A 24,477-nucleotide genomic window follows, 5' to 3' on the forward strand; every position below is an offset into this window, starting at 1 on the left:
GTGTTTGCTGTTCTTCTAGAAGAATTTAAATGAACTTGACAATGAAGATTAGGCATTAAAATCATTAAAGTCATTTGAGTTTTCCATCAAGCCATTGAGATTTATTTGGTGTTTAGACTTAAACAAGCCTAACATTTTGTTTCAGTGTAATGATTATTGTTTAATGATTCAAGTTAAAACAAAAGCTTTCGTATCCTTTAATACGTCACCAAACTAGAAAATATATCACACCAACAAATTATAATAGACTTTATCTTTCCTGTGTAAGAGGAGCAATCAAACAACCACAACAACAAAACATCTCCAACATTCCTCTTTCCAACTCGGACTTGTTTGCCTTCATTGCTTCAGAGTTTGAACAAGATAACAGGAGTTGTGGCCGTGTCTCCCTGGGTGTGACGCTGCCGTCGGTCTGAGGGCAGATCGTGACATGTCAGTCTAACCAGGGGACGAGCAAGAAAGTGGCATGAAATGAACTTCCGTTTACCTTTCTGCCAGACCGATTCATACCCTCCGTTCGTGGTGGCAGCCTTATCTGGACCTCCTGAGACTCAGGTTGTTAAGTTCAGCGCTGACCCGAGCACGTCGCCTGCTGCAAGAGTTTCTGGCAAGAAAATGGCCCAAAATTTGTTTAATAAAAAAAAAAAAAACACTTGTTTGCGGTTCACGAATATCAAATCACAGCTGTGTGTTTGTCATTGAAGGAGATTTTTTTTTTTTTTTTTTTTTTTTTTTTTGGTGAAACTTGCTTTACTGGTTAAACAGTCATCTCTCTGTGGGCGGAGCAACTACAAAAAGAAGAGCTTTGTTTTGGAAACAACAGTCTTTCTATGTTCTGATTGAGCTGTGACTTTGTTTGAATCTTGAAAAACTTGTCTTCCTTTACCCCCCAAAAAATATTTCTGGCCAAGCGGCAGTGGTGGTGTGTGTGTGTGTGTGTGTGTGTGTGTGTGTGTGTGTGTGTGTGTGTGTGTGTGTGTGTCTAACTCTATGTGTGAGAATACACCTGTGTGCACATACCCTCCACCTCCACCTCCACAGCAGGAGGAGGAGGAGAAGGAGGAGTGGCACAGGTACACTGGATATTCTCGCTGGGTTTGAAGAGGGAGGAGATGACGGCATGGCAACACAAACCTTATAAAGACGGAGTCACGCCCAGCCACGGCCTCAGACAGCCTCTCCTCTCACACGCCAGCAGCAGCAGCAGCAGCAGCAGCAGCACCTTGCAGTAGTCATGCTCAGCCTCATCAGATTTCCACGAGTCTTCACCATCAATCAAGTGCCCAAAGTAAGTTCATCCTCACCGCACCTTTGTAACTTTGACATTCAAGACGTTGCAGCTCTCAAGCTGTCAGAAGGAGCTGCACTCGTTTAGGGTTTGAAATCGTAAAAACACCCCTGGTTATCTCAAAGAAAACTTTAAGTCACAAATGTAAAAGAAATGTGTATTTACTTTGCATTGAATCACGCTTTGACTCCAATACACCTTTCAAATTTCACTGCATGAAATAATCCAGAATAATAACTGAGCGCAGCGCACAGGCTGTTTGTTTCAGAGGATGGCACTTCTCATTTTTGACATCTCGAGTCTAAAATTGCTCTGGACAGAAATATCTGCCAATGTGATATAATATAATGTAAAGAAGTTCTCTTATATCAGTTGTTCTGGTTTATTTATGACTCCTCATCAAAGTTTATTATGGACATAAACTGCGGTATTCATTTTTCCATGTCAGATTATTAGATTTGAAACACATTTAAAAGCCTAAAAAGTGAAACTTTCCAGCATTTAGTCACATCCTTCCATCCATCCACGTTGTGAGCCCTCTCATTTATTCCGGGGCACATTGGAGGTGGAGGGTCCCAAACTTTCATTTAGGACCCACTCTTATAGTATCACTGTGACATTTTGTAAACATGCAGGTGTGCAGAGGAGTCACTCGTCCTGTGTCCTTTTTTAAAACTTTCTTCAGAATAGTTTTGAACGACTTGTTCTGCCTCCGGATGAGGAGAATAGAAAAAGAGGTTCCTCAAAGCTGTCAAAGTGACTGAGTGCTAACTGAGCGTGTCTCTTTCTGGAGGTTTTCCATGAGGACAGCATCATTTCTGGATACCGGCACCCCCGCAGCTCAGCCACCGACTGCATCCTCAGCCTCTTCCAGCTGACCAACGAGACGCTCAACATCTGGACACACTTTTTGCCCACATGGTACAGCTCACAGATGATATTCTTTTCACTGCAATGCATCACAATTTAATGATTCACAAACTTGTGTTCGCGACTTCTTTTGTGTTTGGTAGACTGACAACACGTGTCACACGAGAACATCAAAATTCAGTTTCAGAGGCGAAATGTGACAGCTCAGGAACAAGTACAGAAAAGCATCTCTTTATCCGCCTGATCTCAAGCGGGACTCCCACCAACATAGTTTGTAAAGTTTTGAAATTCTTCTGTTGTAAACACACGAGTGTTTATGTTTTCATAACAAGCTAAAACAGCCTGGAACAATAGGAGGCCTGTTTTGTCGAAGAGGAATCTTGCTCTGCTTGTAAAGCTTGTAGGTGAAAGCATTTTCTGACTATTGACATGCAGTCGAGGCAAAAATACCGTGTGTATCTTTTTTTTTTTTATCACGGATGCACTTGTTAAGAAGTTAAAGATGCTGTGGAGAGCAGCGGACTTTACATTGTAATAAATCGTTGGCGGATAGACGGTTTTCACGGGACATATTTGTGCTAAAACTCTGAGAGGACTGACAGGCCTCGGTTTGCATCGAGTCGAGTGATATAAGAGGAACTGAACACGCAGACAGGTTTTGTTTTGAAGTCATCATCCCAGCAACCAATTTGAAAGACACGGACCTTCTGCAGTCTTCACACTGCCTCCCTGTCAACGGCTTTATGTGCACGTGTGTGTTTATGTGAGTGTGTCTCAGGATTTAAAGTTTTTACAGGAGTCACTGCTCCCACCAGCCGGGCTGCACTTCCTCCCGGCTGAGGTGCCCGTTGTTGCTCTGACTGCATTGTCCAGGGAGAAGATGTGTGTGCGTGTGTGCGTGTGTGCGTGTGCGTGTGCGTGTGTGTGTGTGTGTGTGTGTGTGTGTGTGTGTGTGTGTGTGTGTGTGTGTGTTCAGGACCCATGGGTGTTGGGGTCCACAGTGGGCTCGCTGTGGACCTACAGGCCCGGCTCTAATGAGCAGCTCTGTGCTACAGGCTTTCACATGAATAGGCACAATTAGTTAAGCGCTCAGTGGCGGGGAAAATCTCAAATAATGTTGATTTGTTAATGAGGTGCGCTGAGACGTGGAAACAGTGACAGCGACACACAAAGCACACCACAGCCTCCCGGTAAGATGAAGCCGTTTGTGTAGAGCTGACAGTTCCCGACAAAAACCTGATTTAATAGCGTACCTTATACTTTATTATAAAAAATTTTTTTAAATTTTTTTTAAAAAAAAATTCTTCAATAACAGGTTCTCTGACCGGGATCACAACGACCAACGTATCTACACATTTCTGCTATTTTGAACTTATTAATAAGCATCTCAGCGCCTTGTTTAAAGTTTCAGTGTTTACTGTCACCTCAGCAAGGAGCAGTTTAAGTATTACACTTTAGCTATCTTAGCTTAGCATAAAGACTGGAAGCAGGTAGAAACAGCCAGCATGGTTCAGGTCAAAAGGTCAACAACACCTCTAAAGTTCAGAACTCAATCTGCTGTATCATGTTTGTTTAAGCCTTCATCAAACTGAAGTTTGAAAAGAAAAAAAAAAAAAGTGACATGCGTGTGGTTTTATTCAATTTTGATACGTTCTAACATTTTGAAATGTGCAAGAGAAGTCCATTTGTACCGCACTTCCTCCGATATGTCACCGACCTGTTTCTGCTGACAGGTACTTCCTGTGGAAACTGGTGATGGTGGTGCTGATGCAGACGGCGTGGCAGGACGCCTTCACCTGGCCGCTGGTCGTCTTCCTGTCCTCCTGCTGCATTTATCCGCTGGCGTCGAGCTGCGCACACACCTTCAGCAGCATGTCGGCGCGGGCGCGACACATCTGCTTCTTTTTTGACTACGGTGCCCTCAGTTTCTACAGCCTGGGTGAGTGCGCAGCCCGTCTCTGTCAGTGGACTTGTCTTGTGGGTCGCTGGAGCCCAGTGTGAGAAATAGTTCTTCTCCATGTGCTGAGTCCAGAGAGGCCACGATAAGTTTACTGATTTGTTGTTCAGCTTGTTAAACCACACTGTCAGTGACTCGCGCAGATTTGGTATCAAAACAGTTGTGTGAGAAAGATGCAGATAAAAAAAAAAAAAAAAAAAAAAATCAAGAGGTTTGACAGGGGGTGTTGCAGACAAAAGCACAAGTGACAGAAATCCTCCAGAAATACAGCTCATCACCACATTGGCATGCGAATCGTTATAATATTATGACTCAGCATTTTTCTGCACAATTGAATTAAAACCATCCTGCTGTAAAAAAAAAACCAAAAAACTCCCCTCCGTTCAGTTCTAACGTTCAGCTTTAGATGCAGACTAAATTCATAGTAGTTTTCGTAGTAGCAATCCATCTCGTTCATGTACACAAAATATAACATCTTAAATCCTTTTTCTGTCGTACGCCGTTTAAGTTTGATCATTTTTGCACCGTCCGTGTGTTCTGCTGCAGGCTCAGCAATCGTCTATTCAGCTTATGTTTTCCCCGACAAGTGGGTGAACGGCTCCTTCCACCAGTGGTACGTCCACATCGCTGTGCTCAACACCGTCGTGTGCACCACCCTGGCCTGCTATTCCAGGTATGATTAGGGAATTCTTTTACACGGCGACGTCTGATTTATGTTCCTCACCATCTTGGCATCGTGTTTCTCTTGTGAAAAAAGAGAAAACCACCAACACGGTGTCTAGTATTCTAAATGTCTGAACGCCAGATGTCAAAATGATACACCTTTTAAATCACTAAGTTTTCATCTTTTCTTAAATGTCTTTACATGTCGTTTTTTAAGGTTCTCCCAAAATCTTCTAAAACTCTCCAAGAGGATGTAATTACAAATATTCTACCAATTTAACTTGTTTTACAAAACAACCAAACATCTCCCTGCTCATTTCCTGCAACATACATAAGATTTAAAATCCTTACTAACTTAAATTTGAAATAATGTAATGTAAACTTCTCATTACATAAAAATGCATAAGTAAGCTGACAATAGTAAAACATTTTAGATGTTGATGTTTGTTGAACAAATTGAGCAAAGACAATAGGCTTCATTAGGCTTTTTCTAGCTGGTTTCTTTGTTTGGAAGAAAACTAGTTTAAAATCGTTTTAAAGTCTCTGCTGCAGGCGGGGTATTCTTCTTTATCTAAATGCTAGAGGAGTGTTTTCGGTTTTGGCTATGCTACCAACTGACTTTATTATATTTAAAAAAACAGAAGAATTGGCTCTTTTGCTAAAACGTAATAATAATAATAATAATAATACATGACAGGTGGTTTAACATTTACAGGTTTGCATAAGAAGAAGAAGCTAAATGTGGCTTAATATTCTTCATATATGCATATACATTATCATTCAGTGTGAAGCACACCTGAGCTCAATCTGACCATGTAGAGCTTCAATTGTAATGCCTACTCCTCTTCTTTTTTTTTTTTTATGTAACTTTACCCAGTTGTTCAGCTACGGTTTTATTCCTACTCTCTAAAGTCAGTCAGATAAACCTTTAACTCAGGAAACGTGTTGTACAATAAATCAGAAAAGGACAGCTCTTAAATATTTGTCGAGCTCCTGTGTGTAGGAAGTCACATTTGAGTCAATAAGTCACGTAAATCTTGGCACGCAGCCAGATCACTGTGGCTGGTAGGTAAAGCACAAAGTAGTCGACGAAGGCTTTCATCAAAATCAGATTTAATCCCAATGAAATCAAAATGTCTGGACGTGGAAAGTTTGTTTGACTTTTGTCACTGGGGAGAAACATTCAGGATCAGAACAGCACCGTTCATCTCCTTTTAAAGCAGTTATCATATTTATTTCCTTCTGTGTGCTGCACGATGTTGGCTTGGTGTAGCTAATGATTGTTCTTTCACTCATCTCTCCCCACTGCGAAGGCTTGGCTTACCTTTTCTACAATATAATCATGACATCGTAAAGAGGTAATGAAAATGCATTTGCTAAAAATATGCTTCTTCTGCATGTAAAGTTATGTTTATTATTGCCCAGATAATTATATAGATTAATTCCTTTTTCTTCTTTGAAAATGTGCTGTTTTCCTTTAATGTATTGACAAGTCTTCAAGCAGACTTCACCTCACACACACTGTTGAATGGGATTTCAAACGTGCCATTGGGCAATTCACTGTTTAACACAATGGTTTTTATCTATATGTAATTACAGGGAGCAGCCCTGTGACAGTTAGTCACTGTTGAGTGAAGTTTCAGCTGGACAGGTTAGAGGAGCTCAAACAAAGAGCAGCAAAACGTTTTCTATGACAACCCAACCCACCGACTTTATTCCAAGACAATCAAGAGCGGTTGTAGTATTATGTAATATATGAGAATATATGATTGATAACCTTTTTAAAAACCTGTTCCTGAATGCACTGAGTGTAGCATTGATGTGCGGCTGTGAAAGAAGTCATGTTAAAGAAGTTCTGTGTCATCTGTTGGTTTGTCTCAAATTAAAAAAATAAATAAATAAAAAAAAATCCTATATTTAATTCAGGATCTTTGATTTACATTTTTTTTTTTTTGATTGTTTGGCAATTTCTAGCTGCAATCAGTTACTCTACTAATCACCAATTTTTTACATACTTGTAATATTACCAGTGGTGGTGCTGTGCTAAGTTTCCACATACCTCCACAACTACATCACAGTGTGATCACGAGTTTTATTTGTCATCATTCAAAAAAAAAATCTAAATATTTTGTCTTTTATTTCAGATTCCCCGAGTACCAGAGTCCGAAGTTCAGCAAATGCCTGCGTGTTGTTGCGTTTGCCATCCCCTACCTGTTCGACAACATTCCTCTGTTCTACCGGGTGGGGCCTCTTTACTTCACTTTACGCTTCTGTCTCCTCACACACAACACATGGTTGTAGAAAAGAGAGTGTGTGGCGTGGTGCAGTTAAAGGGTTTGGTCTACAGGGCAGAAGTTTTGGATCTGGTCTCGTTACCTTGACAACTATTACAATTATTTTTGCGTTGTTTCCATGGGAGGCAAATGTGATGGACATTTACTACATGCAAACAGACAGTCTAAAAAAAAACTCTTTACAACTTACCGCTTCACTTGAAATAGACATATATGTTACAACTTTAAAGCCACAGCTGCAATAGGAAAAGGTCAGTTTATTCTGATAGAATAATTATTATTGAGCACTGAAGCAAGAAATCAGCAGAGGACTCATCGTGTGGCTGTAAAATAAGCAGCACTTCCTCCTTCAGTGCAAGGATTAAAGCTAATGCCCATTATTTGCAAAATAATAAAACATAAAACTGGGGCAAAACATCACCTGAGTGTCAGGAGTTACTCATAAAAACTACCTTCAAAACATTTGATTATATCGTAATACAATGGTAAACATTTATTCAAGGCAGTGACCTGATTTATAATGTAGCGGTTGTTGTTTGTCAGGATGAAGCAGGATGAAGTATTTCCATTTAAATATTTACAAAGCAGTACGCAATTACTACTGTGTAGTGAAACCTACTAGATACCTGAAAAAGCCTTTCCCTTTGTGCTCCTCTTTTGAATATGTGTATTTTATAATATTTGTACGGTGTGCTAGTTCAAGTAAGATAAAACACTCGTGTTCACATATGTATTTCCCAGCTGTGGAAGTTTTCATTATTTGTTATGTCATTGTACACATTCACCTTTGTGACTAAAACCAAGTCATCCAACAGATCCACTTCATAAAGAGGTTTTAGTCTCATCGAGGAATCTGAAGCTGCTAAAAGTGTTTTCCTGTTTTTTTTTAGTGACTTGTGGTGCGTTCACTGACATCCGTTATTTTGTGTTAACAGGTGTTCCTGTGTGCAGGGGAGGGCTGCACAGACAACGATGCCAACATCCTCCACTACAACCACATCGCCTTGGCTTTCCTCACAGGCTTTCTGTTTGCCACACATCTACCTGAGCGTCTGGCACCCGGCAGCTTCGACTACATCGGTAAGACTGTTAAGTGCTGCTTTTTCTGCCCGACAGAGAGTCATCACCTGAGTCTCCTGTTCCTCTCAGCTCTGCAGAGTATCTACAAGTCTTTCAGCTATTTTTCTGTTGTTGAGCTTTAAAGATTTGATTCACTCTGACTACCGTCAGTGTCGTTTCTGGTCACAGATTTTCTGTAAAAAACAACAACAACATTTTTACCTGTTGAATCCAATAACTTTTATTTTAACGCACCCAAATTCTTTGAATGGGTTTTTAAAAATGGAATCATGTTGTGATAATGGTGATTGTTGTTTTTAAGTTAAGCTCAAGACCCAGAAAAGCCTGTTCGATGAAACTTCTCAGTCGCGACATTCGATGAAGAGCAATCCAAACCAAAACCTAAAACAACAAAAGAAAGAGGCCAGAAAGAAGAAAGATTATAATAAAGATGATGCTGACATAGCATGAAACCCCCACACCCCCCCGCCCTCTTTTCACAGCAGCATGAAGTTAATATTTGACTGCAAGTGTTTCCAATGTGTTGCATTACTGTGAATATACTCTTCTTTAATCAAAAAGTTACCTTGTGAGTGCAGCTCCTTCTCAAATGCCAGATTCTTACCTTTTGAAAACACTGGGTTTCTCATTGACATTGTAGAATAATGATAACGCATAACCACCGCTACCTTTCTGTTGAAATCAGTTTCCAATGTGAATCATTGCTCAGCGATTGAGGCTTTAATTCACGCCTCTTCTTCCCACCACGGCAAACGTGATCCGACTGCTCCCTCTGCAGGTCACAGCCATCAGCTCTTCCACGTGTGCGGCATCCTCGGCACCCACTTCCAGACGCAGGCCATGGAGCAGGACATGGTGACGCGACGCTCCTGGCTCACTGTAAACTCCATTCCCATCACATTTGCCAACTCGGTGGGTCCGGGGCTGCTCTGTGTGGTGCTGAATTTGACTATCATCATCCTCTTCAGTCTACCTCTCCTCTCCGCCCCGGTCTGCAAGGAACAGAAACACGACAATGGGCAAAAGAAGGCCTCAGCCAAACTCTGGCCCTGCTGCTAACTCTCCAGTTTGAGGAACCATGGCTGAGGGCTTCCAGTATAAGACTCACACACATGTGAAAAGAGTGAATTATGGGTCATGTAAAAACACCCTTGAGCTATGGGGAGCGGACAAAATGTTAAATTGATTCGTGGTTGTGATGACGGCTGTTAGTTGTGCGGTAAGATTAATTTAAGAGCGCAAGTTGCACAAACATATGGATCTTTAATGAACGCACAATGCTACCAAATATGAAATGAATGTAAATGTTTCTGAGGAAACTCGCTCCAAAATGGAGCTGCAAATGTTGCTACATTTTAAGGACGTTTTTTTTTTATATTTATAATGCTTGTGTTTGCACACAGCAGATTACAATCGTACGGTCACTAAGTGAAGGGAGACGTCAGATGTTTTGCTTTTCAGTTTGAGCTGCCTCCGAAGGAGCAACTTCAAAGATGAAAAGTTTAGTTAGTGGATATTTAAAAAAAAAAAAAGAAGGGTTAAATTAGATGATTAGATTAGGCTTTATTAATCCCACAGTGGGGGAAATGTAGTCGTCACAGCGGCATAGAAACACAAAAAAGCTGCACACAATAAGAACAAATTTACAAATACCTATACATAAAATAAAATAGATAAAAATAATTATTTTAGAAAAAAAATAAGAGCAATGAATAAATAAATACACACAAACAGACTATTTACACACAAATAAATAAAATAAAAATAAATAAATGGAGCTTGGGATGAATGAAAAATATCAGGTGCTATGAAATGAAATGGACAGTGCAACGTTATTTTATGGTGGTGTTAATTTTTTTGAGTCGTTTTTTTACTCCCAAATGATTTTGTGTTCCTCCCCAATTCAAAATTGTTACATTGTTCCGTTAACGCACATCTGAAAGTATTTAAGTACAAAGTTATTTCTATGTTGTTATTTATTACACATTTTTAAAATAAACAATAAACCCGGCCTTACTGTGTGTCATCTTGCTTTTTAAGACAAACGTCACGTGTTAAGTGTCCAGTAATTGTTGCAGCATGAGTATTAATACATATTCATTTTCTATATATTTTTGTATTTAAATCAATCAAAGTTGTCTCTAGTATTCATTGAAGTAATAACAAATGAGAAATAATGAGAAACACAAATACATTAACATTCAGCTCAGAAATTCAAATGATGAAATTACTCAAATAGTAAGAAAATAAAAAAAAATAATGCTGGGAGTTTTTGACATTCAGTTAAAAATAAATACAGGAAGTTTGGAAAAGGTGCTTAGGACCACTTAATTTTTGCATTGTTTTTATCACGCATAAAAATAAAAAAAAAATTAACTTTAAATGATTAAGATTATATTCTAATCCTCTGGGTTGTTTTCAAAACAGTAAATAATTACCATATAAAGCTTCCAGCTTTCCTTGATGTATGTACACCTCATTTCAAACGATCCATTTTGTTAACTACAAGGTCAACGATTCACTTTCACGTTTTTTAAACGATTCAGCTGATCTGGGACCAGTAACACACAGGAAGGCGGGACTTCCGCAAGTTAGGAGCCCTTTCTGCGCTCCGATTGGGTGAAATATCCGGCTGCCGGAAGTACGTTTCACAAGAGGGAATTTTTCAAATCGAGAGGAAGAGGCGCTCCTGCGAGCAGCGGAGAGGAATTTATCAACAACACGAACAATGCAGAGACCGGGGTCAGTATTACCGTCTTTTTTTTTTTTTTTTTTACATTTAACTCCGTAAATTGTGAGCAGTTTTACAAGTTTCGTGGTGGTGTTAGAAATCACGCCGAATAACTTACGTTAGAAATGAGACATTAGAGCTCACTGCCGTCTTAACTGCAGACTAACTGTCTGACCCGAGCTCGGCTTACACCTTTCAATTTAATCTAATACTGATTCGTGATATTTATTCACTGAAAACGCAATGCAACTTTGGTTAGTTTAACATTATAGAGTGTTTTGTTCTGATTTTGTTGTTGTTGACTTCCAGCTGATGCATCAAACGCCTGAGTATCAAAGACTACGTGGACAAAAGTAGTAGTCTGCTGTTACACGTCTTTCTCACCACTGTCTGGTTTGGTGCCTCCCAGTTAACGTGGACATTTCAGAACAATAATTTGTTCCTAACTTTATTGGAAAGCTCTTTGCGCGTCTATTCATGAACTTGTACAAATTCATTTAAAGACACATTTTTCTTGCCTGAAAGCACGAGTCGGGTAATGTCCACTTTTGGCCATGTAGTGCAAGTTGAAAAAAAAAAAAGGTAAAATGATCGAGATTAACTGTGAATGTGTCTTGACAATACATTTAAAGTGGCATAAAGTGTGTTTTGCATCGAGGAAATGATTGTATTGTTTGACATTTACAGCAAAGGGAAGACTCCTCGGAGGCCTGGCCCCAAGAAGGCATCCAACACGGAGAAAGATCCAGTTGGAGTAAGTGATCCAGGTTTTTTAATCTTTTAATCATCAAACTGAAACAACATCACAGCACAGTCGCAGTAAAATGAAAGTTAGTTTTTCCTTTTCTAAGCACACAATAGAAATGAAGGGAAAATGTACAATTGTCTTTTTTTTTTTTTTTAAAAGTGCTCTCGTCTAGTGATTCTTACAAACACAACATATCACGACTTCAATTTATGAAATGAAAGGGTGACTTCTTTTCAAATTGCTCCACAAACAATTCGTTTATGACCGATGTTGTGGGCTCATAGACTCTTTCATATATTGTATTCAAATCAGATGTATTAACCTTAATGCGGTTCTTTAGAGCTGCAGCTATTTGTCAATGAGTTGATCAACAAAAGTCATGACCTATTATAATAATCACTCACTCATTAAAGTCATTTTTAAAGCAAAGATGTAAAACAGTTCGTGACAGTCCTTTGTGGTGATTTGCTGCTAGTCTCAGTCTCATGTGATAGTAAACTGAATATTTGGATTTTGGACTGTTGGTTGAACAAAACGGACAACTTGATGACCACTAAGCCTTCAGGGAGGTGTGACAGATTTTTTTGTTTTTGCTGTTTCCTGATGTTCCAGAGACCAAATAATTCACCAGTTAATCAGAAAAATAAACACCTGCATGCTCAACCAATTTTAGATGACATATAAGACAGACACATTAAAGGAGTAGTTCTACATAATAATAATAATAATACAAAAAAAAACACTTATCTGCAGTAATTTCCTGGAGTCTTGTTGTTACACTTACTGTGTACGGCTGAGAAATAGTTCTTCACATTTACTGCACAGGTACGATTTGGTGGTTTTTTTTTTTCTCCCCTTATTTATATATTTTATAGTTATTTTATCACATTGCAAATTGAACTGATTTCATGACAGGTTTAGTATTTAACCCAAACCTCCATACATTGGCCCAAATAAGTCCTGTCAAGCTGATGTAAAATTGCCAGACCCGCTCCAGTTCCTTTTAACCTCTGCTGTGAGCACTAGATTGCCTTCGGTGCTGTTTTGGAGATTTCTGGTTTAGAAGCAGCGTTGAACTGATCTCAAAATGATTTTCCTGCAGGTGTACTGTCGTATACGTCCACTCGGAGCAGAGGGTGAGGAATGTTGCGTTGAGATGATCAGCAGCTCCACGATTCAGCTGCACGCTCCCGATGGCCTCAAAGCCAACCGCAATGGGGAATACAAGGAGGTACGTGGGCTGCAGCCCTCTCTGCTGGGCAAGTTATCTGTACATGTAAAACAAACTGACCGCCTACACTTGTTGTTCTTCCGTCCTGACATCTCGCTCCACAGCTACCAGTGTTGTACTTCATTTGACTTCTAAAAAATATCTTGTGAAATGACTGAGATGGTTTTGCTAAGTCTGTGATTTAGTTGTATATTTTTTGTCATTCAGCAATGAACTAAATCACACAGTAAGGCTGAACTGGAAAAAAAAAAAATCCCTGAGAGTGGTTTCGTCATGGTTTTATTCAGTAGCGATGGAGACCTATGGATGGACCGATGGACACTAACAAGTTTAGTACATTATAATAATTGCGCTTAATGTGAATGCTGTTGACTGTATTTGTGTTCTTTGTTTATCCCTCAGACACAGTACTCATTTAAAAAAGTGTTTGGTATTAATACCACTCAAATGGAGCTGTTTGAGGACATTGCCAAGCCGCTGGTAGAGGACCTCATTCACTGCAAAAATGGTAAGTTAGTCCAGCATTTATTTTATCCATAATATGCGCTGTTCAAAATCCCATAAATCGACTCTTCAGTCTCTTGTCCTTAAAGGGTTAGTTGATCAACAGAACATTTGTTAAAGTATATATCATACTTGATAAATCGTTGAGATTTGTCAAACAAAAATCCCAAATATTTGCGAACTCGTCTGATTCCATTATTTTTTATATAAATCTATATTTAAAACCTTTCGGGTTTTTTGGTCAGACAAAACATGCAATCATGCCTTCTCTGACCTGTATAATATTTCCCCAATAACAGGCCTAGTTCTCTCTGTTAAAAGGATTTATTTAATATCCCATGTTCCAACAGGGCTGCTGTTTACGTACGGTGTTACCGGAAGCGGTAAGACCTACACCATGACCGGCTCACCGGGGGATGGTGGACTCCTCCCTCGATCTCTCGACATGCTCTTCAACAGCATCGGCCCCTTTCAGGCCAAAAGATTTGTAAGACTTTGATCACTTTCCTTCTTTGCATAGTTGGATTCCAAAAAAAGGTAAAAACAATTTTTTTGGAGATGGATGTATATTTGAAGTGTTTTCAATCTTCAACAGGTGTTTAAACCAGATGATAAAAATGGGATGGAGATCCAGGATCAAGTCAATGCGCTCCTCGAGAGACAGAAGCGAGACAGTCAGCAGTCAGTGCCCAAAACGCCTTCCTCCAGGTACTTGGAAGTATTTGTATTTCACTATTTTATTTACTGTATTTGTTTTAGTTACTGAATGCAGAGTACACGTTGACTGCTGTTTATCGCGATGCTTTTCTTTTGTTGTGTTTCTATAGACAGAAGGCCGATCCTGAGTTTGCCGACATGATCAGCTCAGAGGAAGCGTGTAAATCTGAGAGTGTCGATGAAGACTGTTGTTACAGCATCTTCGTGTCCTACATTGAGATCTACAACAACTACATCTACGATCTACTTGAAGATGCTCCGTTCGACCCGATCAGACCGAAGTAAGAGACGGGATTACAAATCAGTGCATGCTTTCTGAAACACAATGTCACGTTGAAAGAAGCTTAAGTTGTCACAACTACCCAGCGGCACCCTCATATTCACACACAACTAATGAACGCTACAGATGTTTGGTAACAGTTGTGTATTACAAACATTGACACTGTTTTCTCGCTGAATATGTTGATTGAGATGATTTTTTGCTTTGAACTTGAACATGTTGACAAGATGCCCTTTTAAAAATCCTGTTTTTGTTAGGTGGCTCGCTGGAGGCACGCCTGTACGGACCAATGAGTTTGTGTATGTGGCAGTGAAACAGCCGTACACAGTGCTGTTTATTCATAATATAGTCATAGCTTTGGCTGTAGCTGATATGTCGTTTAGGTTCATTAGTGCATTTCCATCCCATTAATCCAGATCCCTGGAAATAGTATAGGTGTACCTTACCCGCTTTGTCACCTTGGTGGCTGTTGTCTTTGAGGATCGGCTCCCTGTTGTTGTGGAAATACATAATATCCCTGAATGGCTGAAGCTTGTGTGTAAACCCCGTTTGCATGGTTCCTCCTGGATGTACAGTAATTTGCATGTCTCCCTAAATTCGACCTTATTCTAACATGGACACTAACATCAGGTGTTTGTCATCTAGCTTTTGCTGCTTGACCTACTAAAGCAACACGTCATTGTGTTACATCGTGGGTGTATGCTGATTGTTTTTATGAACTTGTCTTAGACCACCTCAATCCAAGATTCTCCGTGAGGATCAGAATCACAACATGTATGTGGCTGGCTGCACAGAAGTGGAGGTCAAATCTACGGAGGAAGCTTTTGAAGTCTTTTGGAAGGGTGAGTTATTATAACTTTTTCTTTTATCGTTCAGTTGTATTATATTCTGTCTATTTTATGTCATGATTATTGCTCATTTGCCAGTTGTTGACCAGTGTTTTTTTTATTTTTATTTTTTTTTATCTTATGCTGGAAACCATCAAAATATTTGAGCAAAATCAGCCATGTTGATAGTTTTGTCATCACTCAACATGGAGTTGACCTGAATGTTGACTTGGTTTCAGGTTAAGGGAAAATTTTCACAAATTTTTCACTACAGTCTGTTGTGATGTACAAATTAGTGTTTTTTTGGTGGTGGTTGTGCTTTAAAATAATAACATTGGGATCTTAATCTTAAATTGTAATAAATAACTTTGGATAAAAGATTGATGGCAATCAGTGTGGAGTACTGTTGTGAGGTTTACACAGACTAGTTTTTTTTTTTTTTTTTTGAGTTTTCAGATTTAATTCCCAGTTTGAAACATTTGCTAGAAAAATTATCAAATGTAAAAAGTTGCATCACTTTGACAGGCAGCCATATATTTATCTTTATTACAATGCACGTGCGGAGTTGACCCTGTCGAGTTTACCAATCAAATCAGCAGGAGTAACTAGACAAAGCCAAAATCTGTTTACTTCATAAAGAAATAATTTGAAATCAAACTGTTACTGCTGCTGTCGATGTCACACTTTAATGAGCTGCTTTGACTCCAGGACAAAAGAAAAGGAGGATCGCCAACACGCAGCTCAACCGTGAATCCAGTCGCTCCCACAGTGTGTTCACAGTGAAGCTGGCTCAGGCACCGCTAGATGCTGATGGGGACCACATATTACAGGTGACATGCTGCTCCGCAGTTGCATAACTTTGTATTCTGTTTATGATCATTTAAGCTAATCGAGCTGTGACAAAAGTCAGAATAAGTACAGGTAATTTTGTCATGAAGGATTCCCGCTGATGCTTGGTGATACTGACAGGATGTCGTTGAAATACAGGACAAAAACCAGGTGAATGTGAGCCAGCTGTGTCTGGTTGACCTGGCAGGCAGTGAGCGCACCAGCAGAACCAGAGCCGAGGGAAGCCGACTCCGTGAAGCAGGTTGGTTTTCATTCTTTTCTTTAGACTTCTCTCCAAAGATTCATTCTCCCTCTTCCCCTGACAGTTACGTAACCTGTAAAAACATTTGTTCAGGCACCCAACATCTCTACTAATGTCTCATTTACAGGAAATATTAACCAGTCCTTAATGACTCTGCGCACATGTATGGAAGTCCTGCGGGAAAACCAGATGTATGGAACTAATAAGGTCGGTATTTTGTCACTTGATCATCAATGTATTATCATTCTTTGGTTTAATATCCTTGTAGAGTGATCCTATTTTCATCACGAGTAATTTTCCGGTCAGTGCAGTTTCACCGACCCTTCATTTCCTTTCAGATGGTGCCATACAGGGACTCTAAAGTTACTCATCTTTTTAAAAACTACTTCGATGGAGAGGGAAAAGTCAGGATGATCGTGTGTGTCAACCCAAAGGCTGATGATTATGAAGAAACTATGGTAAAGCAGAATGCCTCTTTTTAGTCTCGCACTCATGTTATTCTGTACAAGCCTGAACGATCATGGACATTTGGCCAAATGTTAAGTAAACACTTCCTGGTTTTGTTGCCCGATAGTGTCCCTCGAATATACGGTACAGTTTTCCTCCAATATTACTGCTGACACTTTGAAACTCAACAAAGTTCACAGTTGAGTTTCAAAATATCAAATATCATCATATTCTTTAAAGAAAGAAATCTGTTTCTAATAGTATTCTGCTGTTTGTGCTGCAGCTGGTGATGCGCTTCGCAGAGATGACCCAGGAGGTGGAAGTAGCCCGGCCGGTTGACCGGCCAATCTGTGGCCTTGCTGCAGGACGCAGACACAGAAACCAGGCGTTCAAAGATGAGTTGTCACGTCATCTGGAAGAACGAGGAGGTCCCAGTATTGATGACCCTGCTCTGCTGAATCAGCTGATCAAAAGCCTTCCAGCTCTGCCTCACTGTGAGCTGATGGACCCAGCTGATGATCAGACACTGCACCGCGTGATCGAGGTCCTGGAAAGGAGGCATAGCATCCGTCAGATGATGACAGAGCAGTTTAACAAAACTGGTACAGGCCATTTTTCTACACCACAAATTATAGTATGTTGTATAAAGGTCTATTACATTTGCTGAGATTATGCAGCGATGAATTAATTCCTTCAGTACAGCACTGATGCATCGGGAATGTTTCCAGTCACTGAATCTAGATATGAGGTTGTTGTTTTTTTCCCCTGTTCATCGAAGGTATTTTTTTTGTTGTCTGCACAAATAAGCTGCACAATAACTTTTGAGTACAAATTTCAGACTGAATACTTGACCGCTTACATCAGCGTGTTTTGTTCCTACAGCGAGTACACTGAAGTCTATGCTTCAGCAGTTTGACGGTCAGCTCAGCGCAAAGGAGACCTTCCTCCACGACCAACGCAGCAAACTGAGTGAGAAAGACAAGGTCATCCTCCAACAGAAGACGGAGATGGAGCGCTTGGAGAAGAAGTCCAAAACGCTGGAATACAAGGTGTCGTCTCCTTTCTTCCCTTTTTCGACATTTGAACAGCAACCGTTTAAACTTGTGTACAAGAACCCTCGTCTTTCCTTCCTCTTCAGATTGATATCCTGCAGAAGACAACAGACATGTACGAGCACGACAAACGCTCCCTCCAGCAACAGCTGGAGACGCGGGAGCAGATGCTCCAGAGGGAGCTGTCGGAGAGGAGGCGCATGGAGCAGCGCATGCATGGCATGGTGACAGACACCCGACTCAAGTGGGAGAAGGAGTGTGTAAGTACAATTATTGATAGCATCCCTTTTTATTTAGGAACACTTTGTTTGTATATTGAGGTAGCACCACGCTGTCGACTTCATGTATCGCGTAACGTACAGTCAGTCCTCAAACGGAGGGAATAGCAGCCAACAATTAACATTTGTGAGAGACCCTGTAGAAGTACAGGGGCCCAAACAAAACAGTGGATTATGCTTTTTCCAAATAATAACAAACCCCACCAACGTAAATATTAATTCTTTTCTAATCTGCTGTAAGGTTAGTTTAAGAGGAGAGCTTTTACCAAATAAAAATACTCGTGGCATGTTGACAAAAAGTGGTGCTGTTGCGATACATTTACATACATTACAGAAATGTAACAACAACAACAAAAAAATCCCTTCTTGTACACACTTTATTTACCTAATTTACTTCTCAAACCTTTATATGCTGCAATTCATTTACTGTCTGGAGGGCAAATTTGGTCAAATTCAACCTATTATTGAATTATAAATGAGAACTTGGAGCCCCCAGTGTCTTTAGATATTTGTTTTATAGGATTATATAATGAGACTGTTCATTTAATTGTTTTCTATTTAGGATAGACGAGTGAACGCCAAGCAACTGGAGATGCAGAGCAAGTTGTTGGTGAAGGATGAAAAGTTAAAGCAGCTCAAAGCCATCGTGACGGAGAGCAGCGGCGGTGAAGGAGGAGGAGGATGTCCCTCTGAGTGTCCGGAGAAGCCCGAGAGGCCTTCCAGAGAGAGAGATCACCGCATCGGCCACAAGAGATCCGCCTCACCATCACCGCTCCCTGTAAGTTATTTATTCTGTCACACTGCCTCTCTCACCAGTGTGTTCTTCATCACGCTCTCTCCACTTTATTTAATGTGGAAATTTTGCACGCTACTAATTATTATTCAGGATAGTGAATTGTCGGACTTCTGTGCTTCCTGGAAACACCACTTTCTTCTCTGCCCTACTGTGTATTACCCTGTTGTGTGTTTTTCTGTTAATCCGGAGCCCCTAACATCCGCAATACCTGGCCTTCATCCCCTCATCACTTTTCAGGACTTCAGCCAAACTCCTTCCCACCAAACTCGATTCAGTGTTAGGGCAGCTCAGGACCCTTTCCCCTCCTCCTCCTCCTCCTCCTCCTCCTCCTCCACCACCACCGCCACCTCCTATCCTTCAGTAGCCACCTGCATCACTGACTGGGAGCAGAGGTTCCCTGTAGACTCAAGCAGCCAGGCTAGGCACCCCGGGACGCCCCAGTACAGGAGCCGGACTCCCGCCCCGTGCCACAGCAGCGCCAGCAGCAGCGTGGGTCGCAGGAGAGGCCAGCGCTGGGCCCCAGACACTGAGGCTCCTACTCCGACTCTTGTCTATGGGCTCGACCTAGAGGCAGGCACAAGGGTCAGTGTGTGTTGGGATGTAGAACATATGTAGCTCTGCTCTGCAAGCCTGTAGTTTAATCCTCGCCTTTTGTGTAGAACGGCATCCGTAACGTTCATCAGTAGATGTCTGCTTGTTTAGAAATGCATCGAGTAGAAGCATCAGCGTAGGGTTGTGTTTCTCTCATCCTGACGACAAGTAGACCAACCTGTCATGCTTGGAAATGCTTTTAGACTGCATCTTGAGCCTTATGAGTAGACATCACGTTTGTAGTTCTTTCTGTTGCTGACTGCTCTCTAGAGTTGCTTTTTCCTTCAACTGCATCATCTCGTATTTCAGTTGCACCATTTAAAAAGACAGAAACTGACTATTAGTGTTAAAATAAACACACAGAAACAGTTGTCCAACCAGTACTGGTAGCAGCAACAGGGCTGCTCTATTTGTCAGACTAATACTAAAATATTCGTATTAATTTCTTAACAGATAATCAGCTATTTTTAAAAAGTAGGGTAGAGAAAAAGAAAAACGCTTAAAATAAAACACAAATCAATGGACTCTTAACATACAGCAGGAGTTTTAAGAGGTTAGTTAGTCTGTGTGGTGTGATATAGTTATTGTTTTTGTGTACTTTGCATGCGAAAAAGATCTGAAGTGTCCACTTTAAACGAGTTATGACAAAATCTAGTTGTCTCTTTTTTTTTGTTTTTTTTTTTTAAGTCTTTTTGCTGAGACATTGGGCTGCAGATTTATGTATTTCAAAAAGATGTAATTGCTGGGTATTGGCTTGTAGCATTTAGACTTGGACTTTATTAATCCCACAGTGGGGAAATTCAGAATTTCAGCCAGAAACCATCCTCAGCGTGATGACTCGTAGGACGCTGATGATGGCTTGTAGCTAAAACAAAAACGTATTTATTGATCTGTGATTGCCAGTATTGTTTGTATTGAAGTAATAACGTCCCTTTTTTTTTGTCTCCAAATAAAAATAATGGAGCAACATTTCAGTTTATCAACTTTAACAAAAATGAAATCCTCTGTTCACAGTGGACCATACAGATATCAAATTTGATGTGTTATAATGTCATCTTTCACACCATCAGTCATTTCATATTTAACACGGTGATTTGAACTCGGCCCGTATTGTTGTAAGAATGACCTCTTAGTTTCTGCATGTGGTTTGAATTCTTAAATCACTTCTTTTTTTTTTTTTTTACCACTTTTGTTCTGCTTTGCATGCAAATTCGTATTCGTTCTTCTGCAGTGACTGTTTTCCATGAAAATATGTATTGCTGGAAGACCAGAGAATAGTTTGTTTTGGTTGTGATTTCAGCCTACGTGGGTCAGACTACTCCTTGGAACATTTTGGGAAATGTAAAATGTATTTCTAAACAAATTCTATTTAATGGAAAAATGCCCCGTCTCTCCATGACTTCCAGTAATACGTTTATTTTCACAACAAAACTAACACCCGCTCGTGATCGACCTTCACCACTAACCCCGACAGACTCTCGATGGTGTCACATGTGAATAACTTCCTGGTTTGTCTCTCTCACACGGGAATCGCCAGACGGCTCCTTCAGTTCGTCCAACGCACAGACGCTCGCGGTCTGCGGGTGGGGAGAAATGGGTAGACCACAAACCTGCTTCTAATTTGGACCTAGACACTGTCATGCAGCCAATCATACCCAATGCAATCACGGTGTCGACCCCCAACGAGAAAGCTCTGTCTAAATGCCACAAGTATGTGCTTAGACATCAGGAGCTTGCCTCCGACGGGGAGATCGAGACCAAACTGATCAAGGTAATATTACATAATTGCTTAATTTGAGACATCTGATTTTGTTATATCTCGCATGATTTGGTTTACTCTTTGATTTCACACTGGAGGTCCTGTTGTAAGTATTATCAGGACACTCCTGCCTTTTTTTTTTTTTAGCTATTGATGTGGGTTATGTTCATCTCTCCTGGTCAGCTGTAAGAGTCTGTTTTAAACTTCCTCAGGGCAACGTTTTTAAGACCAGAGGTGGAGGACAATCTGTGCAGTTTACTGACATTGAGACACTAAAACAAGAGTGCCCAACCGCACCAAGGTAAAGTATTTCCCCCAGTAGCACAGGCTGTTATACTTTTCATATGTTGGTACAGCACAAGATGACATTTATAATACAGTTAATATTTTTTACTAAATCTCACCTGGGTAACATGATGTCATGATTTCAGGTGCTTGGATGTCTTAAAATTTAAAGTTAAAACAAATGGATCTTTTTTTTTTTTCAGAATTGGTATAAAAATACATTCAGGTACTATATATGTTTAACAACTTGCACCAAGAACTCATTTACACGTGAACAAAGTACAAATACAACGGTACAGTATACGTGTTTGTACATGAGAAAGTTGAAGAAGCATCCAACTGTTCAAAGATTACTGACTGCTATTTTATTTTAACAGAAGTTTCACAGCCACCAAAGCATTTTCACACTTATACAATATCTGAAAGAACTTGGAACAAAGGATCGTGTTTCTCATCCTCTCTCAAACGAGTAGATTTACACCAAAACCTGTAACAGAAATATCAACTAAGTTGATTAAACACTCCAAATTTAAAGTTTCTGATGCTAAACAATTAAAATGACATTCTGTTATGTGTACTCCTACAGAGATTTTAGAGCCAGACATTAATCTAGCCTTCATTTTTTTTTTAAGATCAGTGGATCTTTTGTAACCTTCATCCAGAAAACTGATGAATAGTTTTTTTGTTTCAGTCGCAAGAGGCGATCAGGATCTGCAGAAGGACCGGCTCAGATGGAGGACCTGGAAAACAGGGTAAGCGCAAACCAAAGTTTATAAAATATAAAATTATTACTATTAAACCATTTTTCTGCTTTGTGGTCATTTCAATCTGCAATTAACGTATAACATTCTATTACAAATTCACACCAATCGCGAGTTCCTTCAGCCGATGATTTTTTTTCAGAGAGTTTTAGCATGAATTGAATAATTTGATGTGCATTCGTGCAGTTATCCCAAAAATATCAACTCTCCTCAACCCATTTCTTCATTTAGGCTCCGGTGGCAAACACAAGTTCCAGCAATGTGTATCAAAAGTAAGGAAAAAGCTCGTGTGGAAATTTATGAATGTATGAACTGTTTTCTATATTTAGTTTAATGTCCGCCTTACTCATGTTGTTTTGTTTTCCTTCTTGCAGACGCAGAAAACCTTAAGTAGCAACACGTGTGAAGTAACTTTTTTACTTCTTGAAAACAGAAGCTATTGACTGACTGTGGGAATAGTGAAGGAGAATATGCATCTTTTTTACAGTCAGAGTATTTTTCTATCATATCTGATCATTTAAAAAAATATTAGGGTGCGATCATAATTTTATCACAGCCAAACAGAATGTTTTAATCCTAATTAGCTGGAATAGTGTGTTTTTTTTTTTTTTTTTTTTTTTTAAATGCTGGATTTCTTGCTTCATAAAGACACGGACAGACCAGTCGCCCAGTTGGATTATTCCATGTTAAATTTCATGTTAATTACTTTTCTGTTGACTGCTTTCCAAAGATCAGAATATTTATGCTTGAGAACATTTTTTTCTTCCTAATGTCACTGCTTTTTTTTTTCATTTTTTTTTCAGTGTTACTCGTTTATTGGACACTGAGCATATTGCTAAGTACAAAAAAAACAACAAAAACACCGTTTTAGAATAACAATGTGTAACAACTGAAACTATAAATATTGCGCTGCCTTGTAGGTTTGGCTGAAATTAGTCTCAGACTTTCTGTAAATAAGCATCATGAAGCTTTTTTCCCCTTCGGTTTACTGAAACAACTCCGTAGATGTGTAACATACTACTCTTTTCAGTGGCATTAAATTTATTCGAACGGCAAGTCTCATCATGATTTCTTCATCCCCTGATGCGTTCCACATCTTCATACTTAAGGCCTTGAACATATCCAAAAGACTTATTTGTTTTCTTTTATCAAGTTATACGAGCTTGTTTCAGTTCATAGGGGGAGATCAGAGGGAGCTGTGAATGAAATATTGGAAGTTTACCACATACTTGATCAGAGTAGAACAAAAAGTAAAATTATATTAAATAAAATAATATATTTAGTTTGATCAATTTTGTTTTAAATATCCGTTTTACTTTTAACTAAAAAGAAGAAAGAGTTCTAAGGATATTATTTTGCCAGAAGAAATAATTTGGAAATATTGTGCTGAAATTCTACCTTTTTAAAATTTGAATAATGATTGGACTTCCAGTCATTAAATGGTATAAAGACAGACTGAACTCCACAAGCCAGAGGTCAAAAGCACATTTCCTCCACAGCGACTCAGCCTGAGTCCAAGGCTCACTTGTTCGCTTTGCAAACAGTTTACTTTGCTGACAAGTGGACACTTGATGCTTGTTTGTGCAGCATTTCTGGCCTGTCAGCAGGTGAGAAATCTCAAACCAAACTACACGACCAGGCAGAAGTGTATACTAGCAAGTCTGTCCTCACCGCCGCTAAAATCCCGTGGCTCTCTGCTTTGCAGTTTTGTTTTGGGAAAATGTCAACAATGTTTATAAAATGCTTTAACGATGCCGGTGTTGGAGACATATTTTAGTTGACAGATTCTCTTCTGAGAGTCGTGTGTCGGCCTTTATCTATTACAAAACACTAAGTCTTCACATCTTTATAAAACGGAGATGATCCTTTTATCATCTTCTCCTCAATGATAGCATTTCTTTGCAGAGGGTATAGAAAACCTTCCATTTACAGTCCGAACAGCAGAGGGAGCTAACTACCCTTTAGATAGCGCAGAAGGTATATGTGGAGTATGTGCTTTGGGCTTCCATTTTCTTGAGGCTAAATCTGATGTGATATTTACTGACATTTAAATAAGTTCAGTTAAAGAAGTCGCTTTTCTTCTTCACGTTGCTTTCCGCACCTTCATCCACCCACTAATCCAATGAGTTTGACAGTCTTCTATTTATGGAGGTTTAATGCTGCTGACTCAAATCACCGCCTCTGACTTTAGACAGCTTGTGCTTGCTTCCCATGATGCCCTGCTGTCT

General features: G+C 39.8%; 2 protein-coding genes across 4 annotated transcripts; both read left to right on the forward strand.

Annotated features, from left to right (window-relative positions):
* Window positions 1-1,201: 1,201 nt before the first annotated feature.
* Window positions 1,202-10,162, forward strand: paqr5b (progestin and adipoQ receptor family member Vb). Of its 3 annotated transcripts, XM_069705640.1 has the most exons (8): window positions 1,202-1,288; window positions 2,082-2,209; window positions 3,892-4,097; window positions 4,662-4,788; window positions 6,092-6,136; window positions 6,923-7,019; window positions 8,008-8,152; window positions 8,931-10,162. In XM_069705640.1, exons 1-8 carry the CDS (start codon window positions 1,235-1,237, stop codon window positions 9,209-9,211), a joined length of 1,083 nt encoding a protein of 360 aa, XP_069561741.1. In that variant the 5' UTR covers window positions 1,202-1,234; the 3' UTR covers window positions 9,212-10,162. The 3 variants fall into 3 exon arrangements, with proteins under 3 accessions (XP_069561741.1, XP_069561742.1, XP_069561743.1); XM_069705641.1 differs by lacking the exon at window positions 6,092-6,136; XM_069705642.1 differs by lacking the exons at window positions 1,202-1,288; window positions 2,082-2,209 and adding an exon at window positions 2,218-2,813.
* A 1,382-nt stretch (window positions 10,163-11,544) lies between these two features.
* Window positions 11,545-23,297, forward strand: LOC138625076 (kinesin-like protein KIF23). The gene is made up of 22 exons (XM_069705759.1): window positions 11,545-11,637; window positions 12,734-12,862; window positions 13,265-13,370; window positions 13,717-13,853; window positions 13,962-14,074; window positions 14,194-14,364; window positions 14,621-14,662; window positions 15,093-15,205; window positions 15,899-16,020; window positions 16,178-16,280; window positions 16,408-16,487; window positions 16,619-16,738; window positions 17,011-17,329; window positions 17,610-17,776; window positions 17,866-18,039; window positions 18,620-18,835; window positions 19,091-19,435; window positions 20,982-21,215; window positions 21,416-21,504; window positions 22,180-22,240; window positions 22,481-22,521; window positions 22,624-23,297. Exons 1-22 carry the CDS (start codon window positions 11,545-11,547, stop codon window positions 22,637-22,639), a joined length of 2,991 nt encoding a protein of 996 aa, XP_069561860.1. The 3' UTR covers window positions 22,640-23,297.
* Window positions 23,298-24,477: the final 1,180 nt, after the last annotated feature.

Source organism: Brachyistius frenatus, unplaced genomic scaffold, assembly GCF_029030835.1.
Source record: "Brachyistius frenatus isolate BFR_SWC_R1_liver_20210118 unplaced genomic scaffold, ASM2903083v1 Contig_58, whole genome shotgun sequence".
Classification (NCBI taxonomy): domain Eukaryota; kingdom Metazoa; phylum Chordata; class Actinopteri; family Embiotocidae; genus Brachyistius; species Brachyistius frenatus.

Bases quoted from the DNA above. Each gene is read 5' to 3' on its own strand.
- paqr5b (XM_069705640.1), top strand. From the start codon at position 1,235: ATGCTCAGCCTCATCAGATTTCCACGAGTCTTCACCATCAATCAAGTG. The intron at 4,789-6,091 runs GTATGATTAGGG...CCCACTGCGAAG, and splicing joins ACCCTGGCCTGCTATTCCAG to GCTTGGCTTACCTTTTCTAC. The intron at 7,020-8,007 runs GTGGGGCCTCTT...TTGTGTTAACAG, and splicing joins ACATTCCTCTGTTCTACCGG to GTGTTCCTGTGTGCAGGGGA.
- LOC138625076 (XM_069705759.1), top strand. From the start codon at position 11,545: ATGATTGTATTGTTTGACATTTACAGCAAAGGGAAGACTCCTCGGAGG. The intron at 18,040-18,619 runs GTAAGTACAATT...TTTTCTATTTAG, and splicing joins TCAAGTGGGAGAAGGAGTGT to GATAGACGAGTGAACGCCAA. The intron at 21,216-21,415 runs GTAATATTACAT...AAACTTCCTCAG, and splicing joins TCGAGACCAAACTGATCAAG to GGCAACGTTTTTAAGACCAG.